General features: G+C 48.9%; 1 protein-coding gene across 3 annotated transcripts in view; it reads right to left on the bottom strand.

The window, feature by feature from the left end:
• The window catches only part of LOC144933666 (atlastin-1-like), a 41,292-nt gene that overhangs the window by 6,467 nt on the left and 21,187 nt on the right, over positions 1-13,638 (bottom strand). For all 3 annotated transcript variants that reach the window (XM_078858719.1, XM_078858718.1, XM_078858720.1), the window contains exons 9-12: positions 10,045-10,172; positions 8,965-9,021; positions 8,001-8,072; positions 3,433-3,864 (exon numbers count right to left, since the gene is read on the bottom strand). In XM_078858719.1, coding sequence (XP_078714845.1) covers positions 3,433-3,864; positions 8,001-8,072; positions 8,965-9,021; positions 10,045-10,172 — 689 coding nt within the window. The remainder of the gene's footprint in view (positions 1-3,432; positions 3,865-8,000; positions 8,073-8,964; positions 9,022-10,044; positions 10,173-13,638) is intronic.

Raw genomic sequence — 13,638 nt, 5'->3', positions numbered from 1 at the left:
GAGTCTTCTCGCTCATGAACAAAGCTTCAAGCCCGCGTTGAATAGCCAGGGAAGCACGGCCTAGGCCTGCGCATTCCTCTCAGGGAGGCTTTCAACCAACATCAGCGGGGCGGGTGACCACGTGAATCGCGCACAATTCAACTGTCGGACGAAAATGCAGTTTCTGGCAATTCCAGTGGGAAAACGACAAATTCAAAGACAAATGCCATGGATTTGGCCACCATCCCAGTGATTTGCATGCATGGATGGGCCCAACGATTCCTTTCCCAGACATTATGCCGCAGGACTTGATGGCTCCAGGAACCCGGTGACGGGATGCGCGAGCGGAGGCTCGGGCTTTACTCGGCTTCACCGCAAGACATTGGCGGACGAAGGGAAAAACCTCTGCCGGAGCCGCAGCGCAAGCACCTGGTGAATGAACCAAAAAACCTACAACATCGAGGGTGCGGCAACGGGATTGATTTTTTTAAAGTAATCCGAGCCATTAGGGTGATCAAAGTGAAATTTATACGCTTTTTAATGAATTCGCTCAAGTGCATCATGCCCAAGCAGGATTTTATGCGTGTGCATCTTCCCCGGTCTCGTTCATTCAGACGCTGCACCAGCGACGCTCGGGCGAGCTCTCCGTTAAACTACTCATCAACCTCAGTGCCTTCAAAGGCCAAAATTTTAATTCAGAAACTCATTAAACACTAAAATACTAAGACACATTACTGCTGCATGTTTAAAGTTCGAGTTGGTTGGCACAGTCGTGCACACTTGGAGCCACGGTTTGTGGCTCAACGATGGAGCCCTTCAAGTGAGCGGGATACCCTCATGCAGTGCAGTAAGTAGGTTACAGACAAGCCATATAGTTTGGAGTTTTAATGTTTCTTCTTATGTACATGTGCAGCTTCTTTTGATAGACACTTTAGTTTTAATCTACTGCCAAGAAACCTCTCAATAAAGGAATCTGGCACAAATCCTTTATGGGAACATCCGGAAAACGAGTTTGGGGACTTAACAAAGACCTTCCTGCAAATATAAAGCGCTGCCATTATTGGTGTACGCACGAATCGCCCGGGGGGCCTCAGAGCGGAGGCCATCATCACGAAAAAGCAACGAGAGCTCTGGTTTGAGCTCCGCTGACAAAATGATCAAACGGAGAGGCTACCAGTGTACAAGGGGCCGTGGTCTGATGAGCGACACCACAGCAGGCGGTCGCGTCCCTTTCATCGTCATCCAGCACTTCGGAAACCGACCGACAATCATGACAAAGCGTGCCGTTTAAGCGCCATCTGAAGGAGGCTTGTTCAGAGTGGGGAGGGGAAAAAAATAAACCGTTAAGACGTTGCCTTCCGCGGCAATTATTGCTCGGCACGTTGCACGCACGAACGGCGCACGCACCCAGGAGCAATTAGCGGCACCGGCAGCACGGAATGAGTCACCGCTCCCATGTGTGGAGATGCGCCTGTGCCCTCCCATTGGCGACTTGCGTTTCCGAGATGTCTGCGAGGACAAAGCTGAATGGCCTCGTTTTTATTTGGCATTTTTTTCTGTCACCCCATCGTACGAGAGCCCTTTATCATCCCATCCACTCGTGGATTCATTACGGACTCCAGGTTGTTTTTTTTTGTGTCATCCTAATCAGATGCATATATGTGACTGCGTCTGCTGAATCGATAATATTTTTTTAGTCACTACCGCACATTTAAATATAAATGCAATTGCTGATGTTGCTGTGTGTAGTCTTGTGAACCCAAGTGTATCGTTGAAATTAAAACTTAAAAAAAATGATCCGCGTAATTGGTCACTCATTAATCCATTGACCCACTTTTACTATTTCTGCCCTACTTCAAGTTAACGTGCAGGAAAAACTAAAATCTGATTTTGTAAAACGCTACGAAGAACAAGAGAACATTCTGCTACAAATAAGTGTACTGTCTATAGCCCGACATGGCTATGAATATGGAGACGAACAAGCGACACCAATAATAGAATGGCAGCTCGTGAGATGGGGTACTTCCAAAACACAATTCCAACTCCACACGCTGCTCATCGTGCAAATGAGTCAATCAATGAGGAGGCGACGAAAAAGATCGGGGTAAACGAACCACGACTGGCCAGAGCAAAGAGGGAGGAAGCTGCCTTGGGGGTTAGCCATGCCACTCGAAACCCAGAGGAACTTCCCAACACTGTCATGTAGGGCCCAGTGGAAGAGAGGAGGAAGACAGGGTCTATGCAGCTATGTTGAACTTCTTTCGCACTATACGTAGTCAACCGTGCTGATCGCGCTAATGGCAGGTGCGGAGGTTGGCCAAGGAGCAGCTGCACAATGATGATGATGACAATGAACGCAGCGACTTCCAAAGGGATAATAGTGGCAGATGCTATCCGGATCGTAAAAGACAGCAAGAGGTGGAGAGGGTTGATTGCACATACATCACAGGCACCCCCACGATCCCCATGGTCAAGGGACTGATTATGATTTGATAAAACTCACATCTATTAACCCACAATGGATTCTACAAAGATGCGATGATGAATTCACGTGCCCATGAATGGACGGTAATCCGCAGTGCCTGGGGTCATGCTGTGCAACACACTCAGAGTAATGCAGACGTCGAAACCTACTGTGAACCCACGACCACAATTAATGAAGCAGCCACACAGATGCATGGCCCGCTTCTCAATTACACGGCGATACACGGGTGGTTCGACACCCCAATTGCCGCTGCTGAACGATGGGCGCGCGTCTATAAGTGAACGGCTCCTGATAGGCGAAGCACGAGGGAGAGGTGAGGAGCATCCCCCCCCACTTCCTTGTAGTGTGCGGCGACGTGAGACGGAGGAGTGCAAGGGACAACGGGGGGGGGGGAGGGGCGTGGAGACTTTTGTGTCAATGTCAATGTGAAATTCTGGAATTTGAAGACCAGTACTTTGAGCGTGTTCCCTATACGTTTGTGATTATGTGATCATTACGCGTCGTGGTGAAGTCACCGCCACTTAGTGGCGAATGGCGGTTGTTGTTGTTATTACGCCAAATAGGACATTATTATTATAAATAGGTCCTAGGACCTCCTGGGGCTTTGATTGGAAGTATTTTATCTCTAAAATAAAACTCCAGGTTGGGCTGCACTGGCAGAACGCCTGACCCTCCGGCACCATAAAACAAGAACCACATTGTGGGCAGTCAAAAGTGATTCTCTAATGCAGACAATGCCCCCCCCCCCCACTAAAGTAATGTGGAATTTCCACCGGTGGCTTAGTGGTACCAATGCTCAATGGTCATCTGAGCAGTAGGACACTGACTTTCACTGACGGTAATAACACCGCTCCCGCCAATAACGCCGCTGCCGCCACCGCCGCCATCACTCCCGAAGGTAGCGACCAACAGTCACCTTGACCGAACCTTGGCAAATGGCGGCGATACTCCCGCACGCACGCACCCACCTGGTTCCAGATGGTCTCGGCGATGCGGTCTATCCAGACGCCCACGTCACGGAAGGCGCCCGAGTAGCGCACGTAGGCCCAGACGCAGAGCGCCATCAGCGCGGCGCCCACCGCCATGTTGCAGAGCGACGCGACGAGGTCGAGGCCCACGAAGCCCGTGAGGCCCGACACCACGTAGAACACGAGCATGACCACGAAGAGCGTGGCGGGCGTGCGCGCCGAGTGGAAGATGTTCTTGCCGTCGTTGTGCTTGACGAAGTTGGCGAACAGCTCGTCCAGCTCGGCCTCCAGCTGCTCCAGGTAGCGGCGGCTGAACTCCTCGCCGCCCATCTTCTTGGTGGACGTGAATTGCGCCACGGCCGTATACCGGTACTCCTGGTGCTTGCGCTCCAGGTCGGCCGGTGCCAGGAACGGGCGGTCGCCGCCGCAGATCTGCAAGCCCGTCAATGTCGTCGTTAGCGATATTTGCATCGTTTGCGTCGGCACTGTCGGGCAGTGACGGCCAAAGTATCGCTGTCATCGATTACATCTCAGCTACTGCCAACATCACCACACAGTTCACCAGCTACAGCAGCATCAACAAGGTCACCTCCGTCGCGATTACATCGGTAAGAATGGTCATCATCGGCATCAACGTCAAGCACGTGCATTCATTTATTGAATTGTCTATCCAAGGTCACGTTATCAGCATCTGAAAATCATCATCGGTTGAAGTTTAAAAAAACGCGTTAAGAAATGTATATATGTTGAACTTATTTCACACTGTATGTAATACTAAATCCAGAATACATGACAAACTAAAATATATATGACACAAGGTGTAATGAGAAAAAAAACCTACAAAACCTTGCGCACAAGGCCACCAGCAGACGTCTAACATAGCCAGACTTATCTAATCCATTGCTGGATAGAGGGCTCCCTACCATGACATGGTGGATGTTTAACCATACACCTCCATGCTAATCAGTGCAGGTTAGAGGATTTGCTTAAAAGCAGATTTAAGCCAATTGTAGTTATATGACGAGGCACTTTGCTTCAATTCAGGTGCACACTTCTCTAATTGAGTAAGAAGAATTGGCTTCATCGTTCCTTCTGCATCGATAGCCCAAGACGCATTGCAACCTGGGTCTTAGCTTATAGATACATTCCTAGGCTGAGGGTTTCTAGACTTACACACGTGAGCTTGTGGCTCTGTTAATGAGAAAGAAAAGCTAAAAGTTACAGTCAGGGGTACCATTATATCACGCCGGTGACCTCGCGGTGACCTCACGAGAGCGCTGCAAAGACCACATGACCGATATCAAGGTTTTTTGTTCTCGTTCATGAAGCTTTAAACTCATTTTGGGGCCACCCCAGATGCTCAGCCGAGGAGCATTTCCACAAGATAAGAGCCATTGGATCTTTGGGTTGTATCTCCCTGCAAGGAGGACGCAAAGTCCCCACAGGCACCAGCGCGCCCTGGCGAAATCGCACACACGCAAAATAAAACCAGGCCACGGCGTGTATTGAGATATAAATAAATAACTACACCGACCAATAACATCTGCTTCTACTTATTTCTCTTTACGTCACTACTTTAATACCACGCTACGCAAGGCACACGCTTCGGCAAACGCATTTTGGCAAAACTGCACAAGAGCCGTTTTTGTGCAAAAAACCCCTTTGCGGGATCTCTAATGGACCTCAGATTGTTTGGACCGGGAAGTCGAACAATCCGGTCCCATCTAACGAGGGCCGGCGGGAGGAACGTGCGTCACGGGGTCTGGTTCGGGTACACGCGTCGCGTTCAATCTCCCGCACACTCCGTTGCGTCGGCACAATACGGCCAGGAGCACGAGTGGGCGGCCGCTCACTCCCAGAAGCTACCCCTCCCCCCTACCCGACTCTTCAACCCATTTTCAGGCCGAGTTGAACTGCAACGCGGTTTTTGTGAGCAGGGGAGGATGCGCGACTGTGACCAACGCTCAAAAATCCAGCAACCTACTTGCTGTACCGTCTTCTGCAGGCCACATTGCAGCCCTACAGGTTCAGTCGTGGCCAAACGGAGATGTCTGTGACCCACCAACTCCACCTCTAAAACGCGGCACGCACGCATGTGTGCATGTGCCACCACACCCAGCATTGAATAATCACCGCTATGTGGCGACAGTGGTGGTGTCGGGTTGTTTTCTTTGGCTCGGTGGCCCAAAGGAAACGCTTCGAGGGGCATCGGATACAGAGCCAGGGAATATTGAATGGATGTCATTGTGCGATGGGTCTCTGGAGGCTCAGACAGTGACTGCATTCCCTTTGGGGATGCTTAAATAGAAAAGTATTTTTTTAAAGCAATATACTTTAAAGCGTATTCCGCGAGACACGCCGAGGCTGTGTCTCAAAGGGGGGTAAAATGCTTGCAGCATTCGTGAGCCCAGAGCTCTGCAACAAAAATAAAAACCTGAATGAGAAACTCCAAGTCACATTCGAAAGAGCGCCCCATCAGAAAGTCTGGCGTAAATGATAGAACGGTTGGCATCAATCTGCAAGGGCAACAACTCACACCAACAACATGCCTCCATCCTTTTGGAAACGATGACCGTTTTCCACCTGTGAGCACATTAAGTCACAATTTTATGAGGCTTAAATTTCGATTTAAAGCTTTCGTGACTGCAGGGATTCATCTTCTTGGTTCTTTCGGTAAAGTCACGTAGAAGGGAAATAATAATAAAAGAATAATAATAAATAATAAACTTTGTATTTGATGTTTTATTTTTATTATTTCATTATTTCCCTTCTACGTGACTTTACCGAAAGAACCAAGAAGATTTACGAGGCTTACTTCTGTGGAGTTATTCAACATTGTAAACTAATAAAAATAGTTCAACAACATGCAAGGAATGGTTGCACACTGCGTGTGTGCCACCGGTCTGGCTCAAATTTACTAAAACCTTAAGTGTGTCCAGAACGCTATTTCAGCTGGACGAAGATGGAGGCGTTTAGCTGTACTGCAAAGCAGATGACTCAGCTGTGCTGCACATTCTTGCATAGCTATTAAAAAAATGCATAAATAAACATTCATGCAAACGACTCGGCGAGCAGGGATGGTCATGTTTTGCAGTGGCTTGGTTGTCTGCAGGCAAAGGCTCCGAATTACTCAGAAAAGGCAAGGCTCAAAACGCCAACGTTCTTTAGTAGGCGGACTACAAAATCGTCCACTGTTCGTCTGAAAGCAGCCCTCTGATCAACACACCCCCTTGCACCCAACTAGAAATAAAAATAAAAATATCAAAAGAGATTGAAAAGAGGAAAAAAACACATCTGACCGATGTTTCACCTTTCAACTTATACATGCCTTTCAAAAACCTACAAAGCCAGCAATATGACAGAGCTTGAGGTTTTCAAAAGAGCGCAGGGACACAGAGAATATGGATAGGGCGGTCAAATCTGTCTCCAGAGGCAACACTACATTGCTTAATGGTGTTTTTCCCACCGGGTGTTTTTTTATTATGAATAATTACAGAAATGTTCATTGGAAAATGACTTGTGAACAGATGTAGGTGCAAGGGAAGTTTAATCGTTAGTATGCAGTTGAACTGAAAATTATAAAAAGTTTAGAGGGGTTTACTCATCTGTATCTGTCCAATAATAAATCCAACATTATCAGCGACGATCAAATTTCTGCTGGATGAAGAGCTTCCAAAGCTATTGCCACGTATATCCCGATCCTGCAATGTGATAATTCACCTCTCACCTGCACACAAGCCGATTTTATCGCTCCAACTCCTTTGTTGACATGCTCTCAGATGCGTTATATTTCTAGGCTACCATTCCATCAATATTTGACTATCGGTCATTGATAAATTACATTATTTAAAACTATGATGGCCTGCTGAAACACAGGACGTTTTTCACAAGGCAAGTGCCAATATAAGGGAATGATTGTTATTGAATTCATACTTCATTCTAAGTAATTTTCATATTTGCGATTTGGGTAACACCAAGGCAAACTCTTGCACATGGTGATACAGGGTGTTTTGAATATTATTTTTGCATTGCTTATAGCAGCAATATGTTAAGGAGCTAAATGCCAATGTTGATGTCTGCTAGCTACGATGAGACGGCTTCAGGAGAGTGTGTAGTTTTGCTGTTCCTCCTCCATTAACTAAGTGCAGACTATAGTGGGTCACTGTGTGTTCCACAGCTCAGCGTGCATGGCCACAATGGCACTGTGGCTTGTCTTTTTCAGGGTGAGAAACGGTAGTCTTTTCGCAGCCCACCTAAGAGGTGTTTTCTCGTGAGTCCTTAAACACAACGAATGCCATCATCTCGGCTAAATGGATGTCGTTAATGGAAATCCAGATATGATCGGTAGGGTATTTATTAATGTTCTGCTGCATTATCAAATGGGGGTGAGATATGAAACGACAGGCTCGTGCAGACTGGCTGGCAACATTTCATTACAGCGAGCTTGTTAAAACTTATATCAGGCGATTCTTATCCAAAGTTCCCATTCCTTATTCAGGCCATCGTCTCTGGCGCACGTGAATTTAGCCCCATCAAGACGGCAGCGGCAGCGACCGCGATGTCCTCACCTGTTCCATCGCCTTCACGTAGCTGTCCTTGGACAGCGCCACTGCAGCCAGGTTATTGGCTTCGGCCGTGGCCTGAAATGAGACCCAACAAGCTCGGTTACCGACCGACAAAACATGCGCACGACAACGATCAGCAATCGATGGCAATCGTGAAGTGAGGCTGCCAAAAGAGCACGACAAGAGGAGATGTCGTAGTAACGAAGCACCGCACCGTGGCGACGGAGGCCCACGGCGGCGGAGAAAAAAACACAGCTGCTCGCTCGTCGCGATGGGATTTGAGCAAATAAATAAAATATGCAGCAACTATGAACGCTGAGTGGCGAGTCGTGAGAACGTGTTGGGGCAATAGTTGCCCCTGAAGGTTGTTGCACTGACTGCAGACCACAATACACAATCCTAGACGGGCCGCACACTGTGCGAGGCCCAACACGTTTCTTCAATAGAAGTAATTTATCGCGAGGTTTTATACAGACAGGGGGCCGTCAGAGTGCGAGCCGCCAAGTGGCGGAGCGCCGCTGTGGATGATGGGTCTCGGGATCCAACCCCCACCAAAGGCCATACAGTACAATAAACGGCCCCACCACGTGTTTTTATGTATATTTGTTACTTACGGAAGGCTAATTTAACGATACGACGTCTGAGTAAAAAGTTATTAACATGCACGTGCGTGAAGACCCACACGACCCACGTCAGAGGGTCATCGGGTTTTGCGCGCACGCACACACCAGCATGACGTGTCGCTCCCGAGCGAGCAACACGTCACCGCGCGCGCCACACGAGAGACCGACTCGACCATGATGCACGCTCGCCCCAAGCGGCCGGCGGGCTACGGCGATACCGAACGCGACAAAAGACCCGAGGCGGGCAAACGTATGGACGCACGGCGCCGACGAGCGGCAGCACGGAGCGTGCAGGATGCACGGGTGAAGCGGTCGGAGGGCAGGGCGGGAGCGACGCGCCTCACCTGCAGCATTGACTTGGGATGGGGCAGCTCCTCACCCTGGTAGATTTTCATGTACGCCTGCGTCGTCAGCCAAAACACAGCCAGGGCAGGATGCAGCCAGGAGACAACGCCAATGCGTAAGCTTAGTGACTGACCGCTGCTTGCTTTACGTCAGAACTATAGCATTGGCAGACTTTTAATACGCATGCCAGGGCCAATGTATACAATCACGTTGATAGTTTAAGAGTTTGCTTAAAGGATTTAATTACTAGGACTGAGATGCACAGATGTACTCCAGGACTTTAACACGTTCATGCCATCGCACCTCCGCTTAGCACGATTGGCTACAAACGGTGTGAAAGACGTTCAACATACATACATACATACATTTCCAGACCAGCATTACATATTCCAAGACCATGATTAATAATTATATGTAATCATAGTTGAACAATTGCAGTGTATATAAAAAAAGTTGTCAGAAGGATAAGCTAGCCACTGACAGGCCAGCATCGTTCAGTACAGAAAATAGGTCCCCCAGTGTGTTTGCGAGTATGTTTTTCAGCAGCCTGTCTCCTCACAAGCTCATCGAACGGTTCTATGGTACAACCCGAAAACACACTTGAGCTACATGGCACAACCGCGAATACCTACGTGGCAGGTTGTGGACCTTAACCGTTATCCTGTCGCACGTGTGCTGTTATTCCAGCTGCTCTGGTTTCCTGTCACGTGAAGTAGACAGGCCGAACATTCCAATGCAGGATCCAACTGATAAAGTGTTTGTAACGTGGCGAAGCTTTCTTCACTTGGTAAGTAATCGCTTTCAGTCTTTACTAATCCACTGCCGGACAAAGACCTCCTCACGCTGTGCCAGTTTACGGGGGCTGCTTAACCATACTTCACCACGTTGGTGAGTGCGGGTTGGTGAAGACGGGGGGGGGAAGGGCCGAGGATTGGTTCGAATCTCAATCGCCACGGACGTTAGCCGCGGTCAAGAATCTATCCCAGGTCGCCAGACTCATCGTGCAGCGCGTCGGCCACCGCTTTTCTCAGTTTACAGCTGCCGGTCGGCGACACGTGGCGTTCGTGGGTTTCACTCACCTTGAAGTACTCAACGAGGCCTCGGCAGGTGATCTTGGAGCCGTTAATCTCCTTGACGACGAGATTGGTCGGTGACAGCAGCATGGGCACGAGCTCCTGCAGATGCTTCTTGAACTCGGGATCAATGTCTGCACCCCGACGCCACAGCACGACCACGTCCCCCAAGTTACACCACGCCGCCTCCATCCGGTTTCACTTCGCTCGAAAGTCTCTTCATCATTTTCCTCTATTGCATGCCAATGGGCGCAACGTCGCGTGACGAACAATCCGTTTACACCTCTCGCAAGGCAGTGCACCCCACACCGTGTTAGAGAACGGTCTGTGGAATGAGATATCGCAAAACTAACTTCTAAAAATTGATCTCGAGCGACTCTCTTTGTCCACCAATTAAGGAGCAAAGTTTCCCGTGATGTCTGCTACAGAGAGAATTGTTCATTGCACGACAGTGAAACCAATATTTATTTAATTCTGAGCAAATGTAATTGAGCTAAATTATGTGGAAAAACGAATCTAAAGTCATGGTTTATTAGTCACTGGTACCTGGGGGCTGAGGTCACCAACTCTCTAGACTTGAGAACTCCGCTTACTCACGGGCGGCTGCCAGGATTCAAACACGGGATCACAGCGGTGCCAGCTCAGTGCACTGACCTCTCAGCCACCCGGTCACTGCACCTCAGGCTTTGTTATTTTTTAATAAGCGAACATGGATTTTTTTTAGGTTATTTAACCAAATCTTCAAACAAGCGGAAAGACACACAAGCAAAAAAAGTTTAGTGAGCTGAACCCCTCGCACTGGGAGATGGGTGGAACCCAGCCACATGTGGCGGGGGCTCCTGCAGCCACCGTTCACTCGGGGTTCACGAGCGCCGTCCACTCGGGGATCACGCGCGCCGAACCTTTCTGTGAACAGCAGCTCCCTCTACAGCACGCACGCACACTTTGTTTTTGCGAAGTTACTTATGTTGAATAAAAATCAATGCACAAGGCAGATCTATTTACCTTCATGCAGACCACTAACAAGGAAGGCGCTGTTCTTTAAAATACATATTGCTGGTTAAGCTTAGCCACAACACCGGCGAACAATGCCCCACTGTCGGGGGAGCGCCAGGGATAACGTTAAATGCTGGGCCGTTCATGGGATGTCTCTTTTGATGTTCAATGCAAGACACGTGGGTGGTGAGGAACAGACAGGGGGGGCGGGGGGCAGGGAATTTGGGGCCACACGACTCGGCACAGCTGCACCACCTCCGGTGACAACGCCCAGACGACGCATGGTGGTGAGCGAAGGAAACGCGGCGATCGTCTGCCGAGCGACAAAGTGGCCAGGAGATGATAGTACAGCAGGTAGGTGTCACCCATTCATTTGAGAATTGATTTTCATCATCGTCGTCATCATCATCATAATTATAAACCACACCTACGTCTCAGAATATTCTGGTTTCCTCCCATGTAGATAAGTACACTGCAAGGAAGGAATTAGTGAACTACCAAACACTACCCTGCGCAAATCATCTCTAGATCCAATGAAATCCTCTCGGAAAGACAAGCGACGTACAGCTTTTATGCAACACTGCTGATCGGCTCCACTCTCAGACCCGTCGGCAGATCCACGCTGCACCAGCTATCAAAATCCCTTCACTGGCGTCCATCCCCTCCGCCAGCGTCTGACAGACCCCTGCTAAGCTGGACTACGCTTCACATCCCTGCACTTCACAGCCCTGCACCCACTTCCCAGTCCCAACTTGTGTCCCCTGACCCGTCCTCCTACGAATTCCCCTTCAGTCTCGAGTAAATCTCCACATGACAGAACGTGGCTATCACTCAGCTGCCCATATATTCAACTATTTCTCCTCTGTTTAAATGTATAACTTTACTATAAAAAATACAGTACGGTCAATTTTAGCTGATTTAAACCTTCATTAACTGATGTGTGCCAGTTTTATATATATCCACAAAGTACATCTAATTTGAATTTGCATGTTAATACTGAACCTGTTCATTAAATACAATACCTCGACTTCATATTTTTTTCCTGTAAAGGCCACACAGCTTCCACGGATTCCTGTGTATTTCTTCACCAAATAAAACCCAAGGGTATCGTCCGATTGTAATTAAAAGGGTGACTTAACATTGCCCGGTTCTTGAGTCTCTATCGCTGTTTGACTGCTAAGCCTTTCCAGGAGAAATTCATAAACCGCAGACCTCTCAAGCTGGAAGACGAGCAATGTGTGAGTTGGGCCCGAGGGTGGCGCGAGATTGACCGACTCGTGGCAACATGAGACCGGCCAGCAGGGGGAGTGAAGAAGAAATCGCCGAGTGCGCCGCATCACAAGTACGGTGGTACCTCCTGATCCGTTGACACGCACGTGGAATGCGCGAAGTAGGCACCGTTGCCGTGAGAGCAATGGGTACACGTGGCATGCACCAAACTCCAGAGGTCCGAGGAGATGCGCATTGATACAAACTCAGTACGGGGTCACCCGAGTAAGCGCGAAGCAGTGGGCAATTTTCTTGAGCGGGGGTTCGTGAGCATGACGACAACAGCACGTGGTGCCCGTTCAACTGCACAGGTCTACACGCATCGCGCAACACGGCCGCGGGCGCCTCGATGACCAAGCGCCTGTAATGTGATTAAAATACCTGGCCAATTAATTCAAACTCCATTGGTGCCACAGAACAGCCCCTTCCTCGTTCATTTTATCTGCATGTTCTCCTCCACTGAAAGTACCTGCCAAACAAGCTCTCACACGTGAAGCTAACTTACTGCGTCCGCAAAGGGCTTGTGTCTCTTAGTTATTCAATACCGGCAGATTTTACGGTAAATAACATAAACACGTACTTAAGCATTAAAATCTATTTCCCAGCCAGACAAAACACAAAAGCCATACATCCTCCGAGAAAAATGGAGTCAGAAACCACAGCATTATGATTGTGCCCATTTACTGTGGTTATTATCTGTTGAACTGTGGTTCTCTGTAGGATATTTTAGAACCTTATTATTATTCTGCAGGCAAGCTTGACAGCAAAAGTGCTAGTGCGGCGGTTCTCAACCTCGTATCTCATTGTATTAACTGGCAAACGCAAACAAAGAATGCACATGTGAATAACACTGCAGCAGAGCTCTTTCCACAGATATTGCTTTGGCTGAGAGGCTCTTGAAGTTTCCTGCCTGTATCTAAAAATCATTATAACATTTCCAGAGGATACTTGTACCCTCAAGTTGAGAACCGCCATGTTAAACACACGCACACGTTCACACATGCACTAAATAAATAAGCCACTCGGAGCTTGCGCTCACAACTCGTGCTGCAGGCGCAGCGATGCCGTCGTCAGACCTCCTCCCCAGGGCCCACGAGGGATTCCGCGCTCTCGCTGCGGCGCACCAGCTCCGGGCTCCACACGTGCCTCGTTATCAACGCTGGTGAGCCACCAGCACCAGGAGCCATCCCTCTCACGCTCCCCCTCAAATGGCTACAAAACCACCGCAGCCGTGCATACGTCGTAGGCTACGGGCATCATGGCGAGTAAAGGATCACGATGTTTGGTATATGTGGTCTGTTCCATGACACAGATATCGACTGTGTCCTTGTAAAC

This window comes from Lampetra fluviatilis, chromosome 7, assembly GCF_964198595.1.
Source record: "Lampetra fluviatilis chromosome 7, kcLamFluv1.1, whole genome shotgun sequence".
Taxonomy (NCBI): domain Eukaryota; kingdom Metazoa; phylum Chordata; class Hyperoartia; order Petromyzontiformes; family Petromyzontidae; genus Lampetra; species Lampetra fluviatilis.
This window is presented reverse-complemented; position numbering and strand designations above follow the sequence as displayed.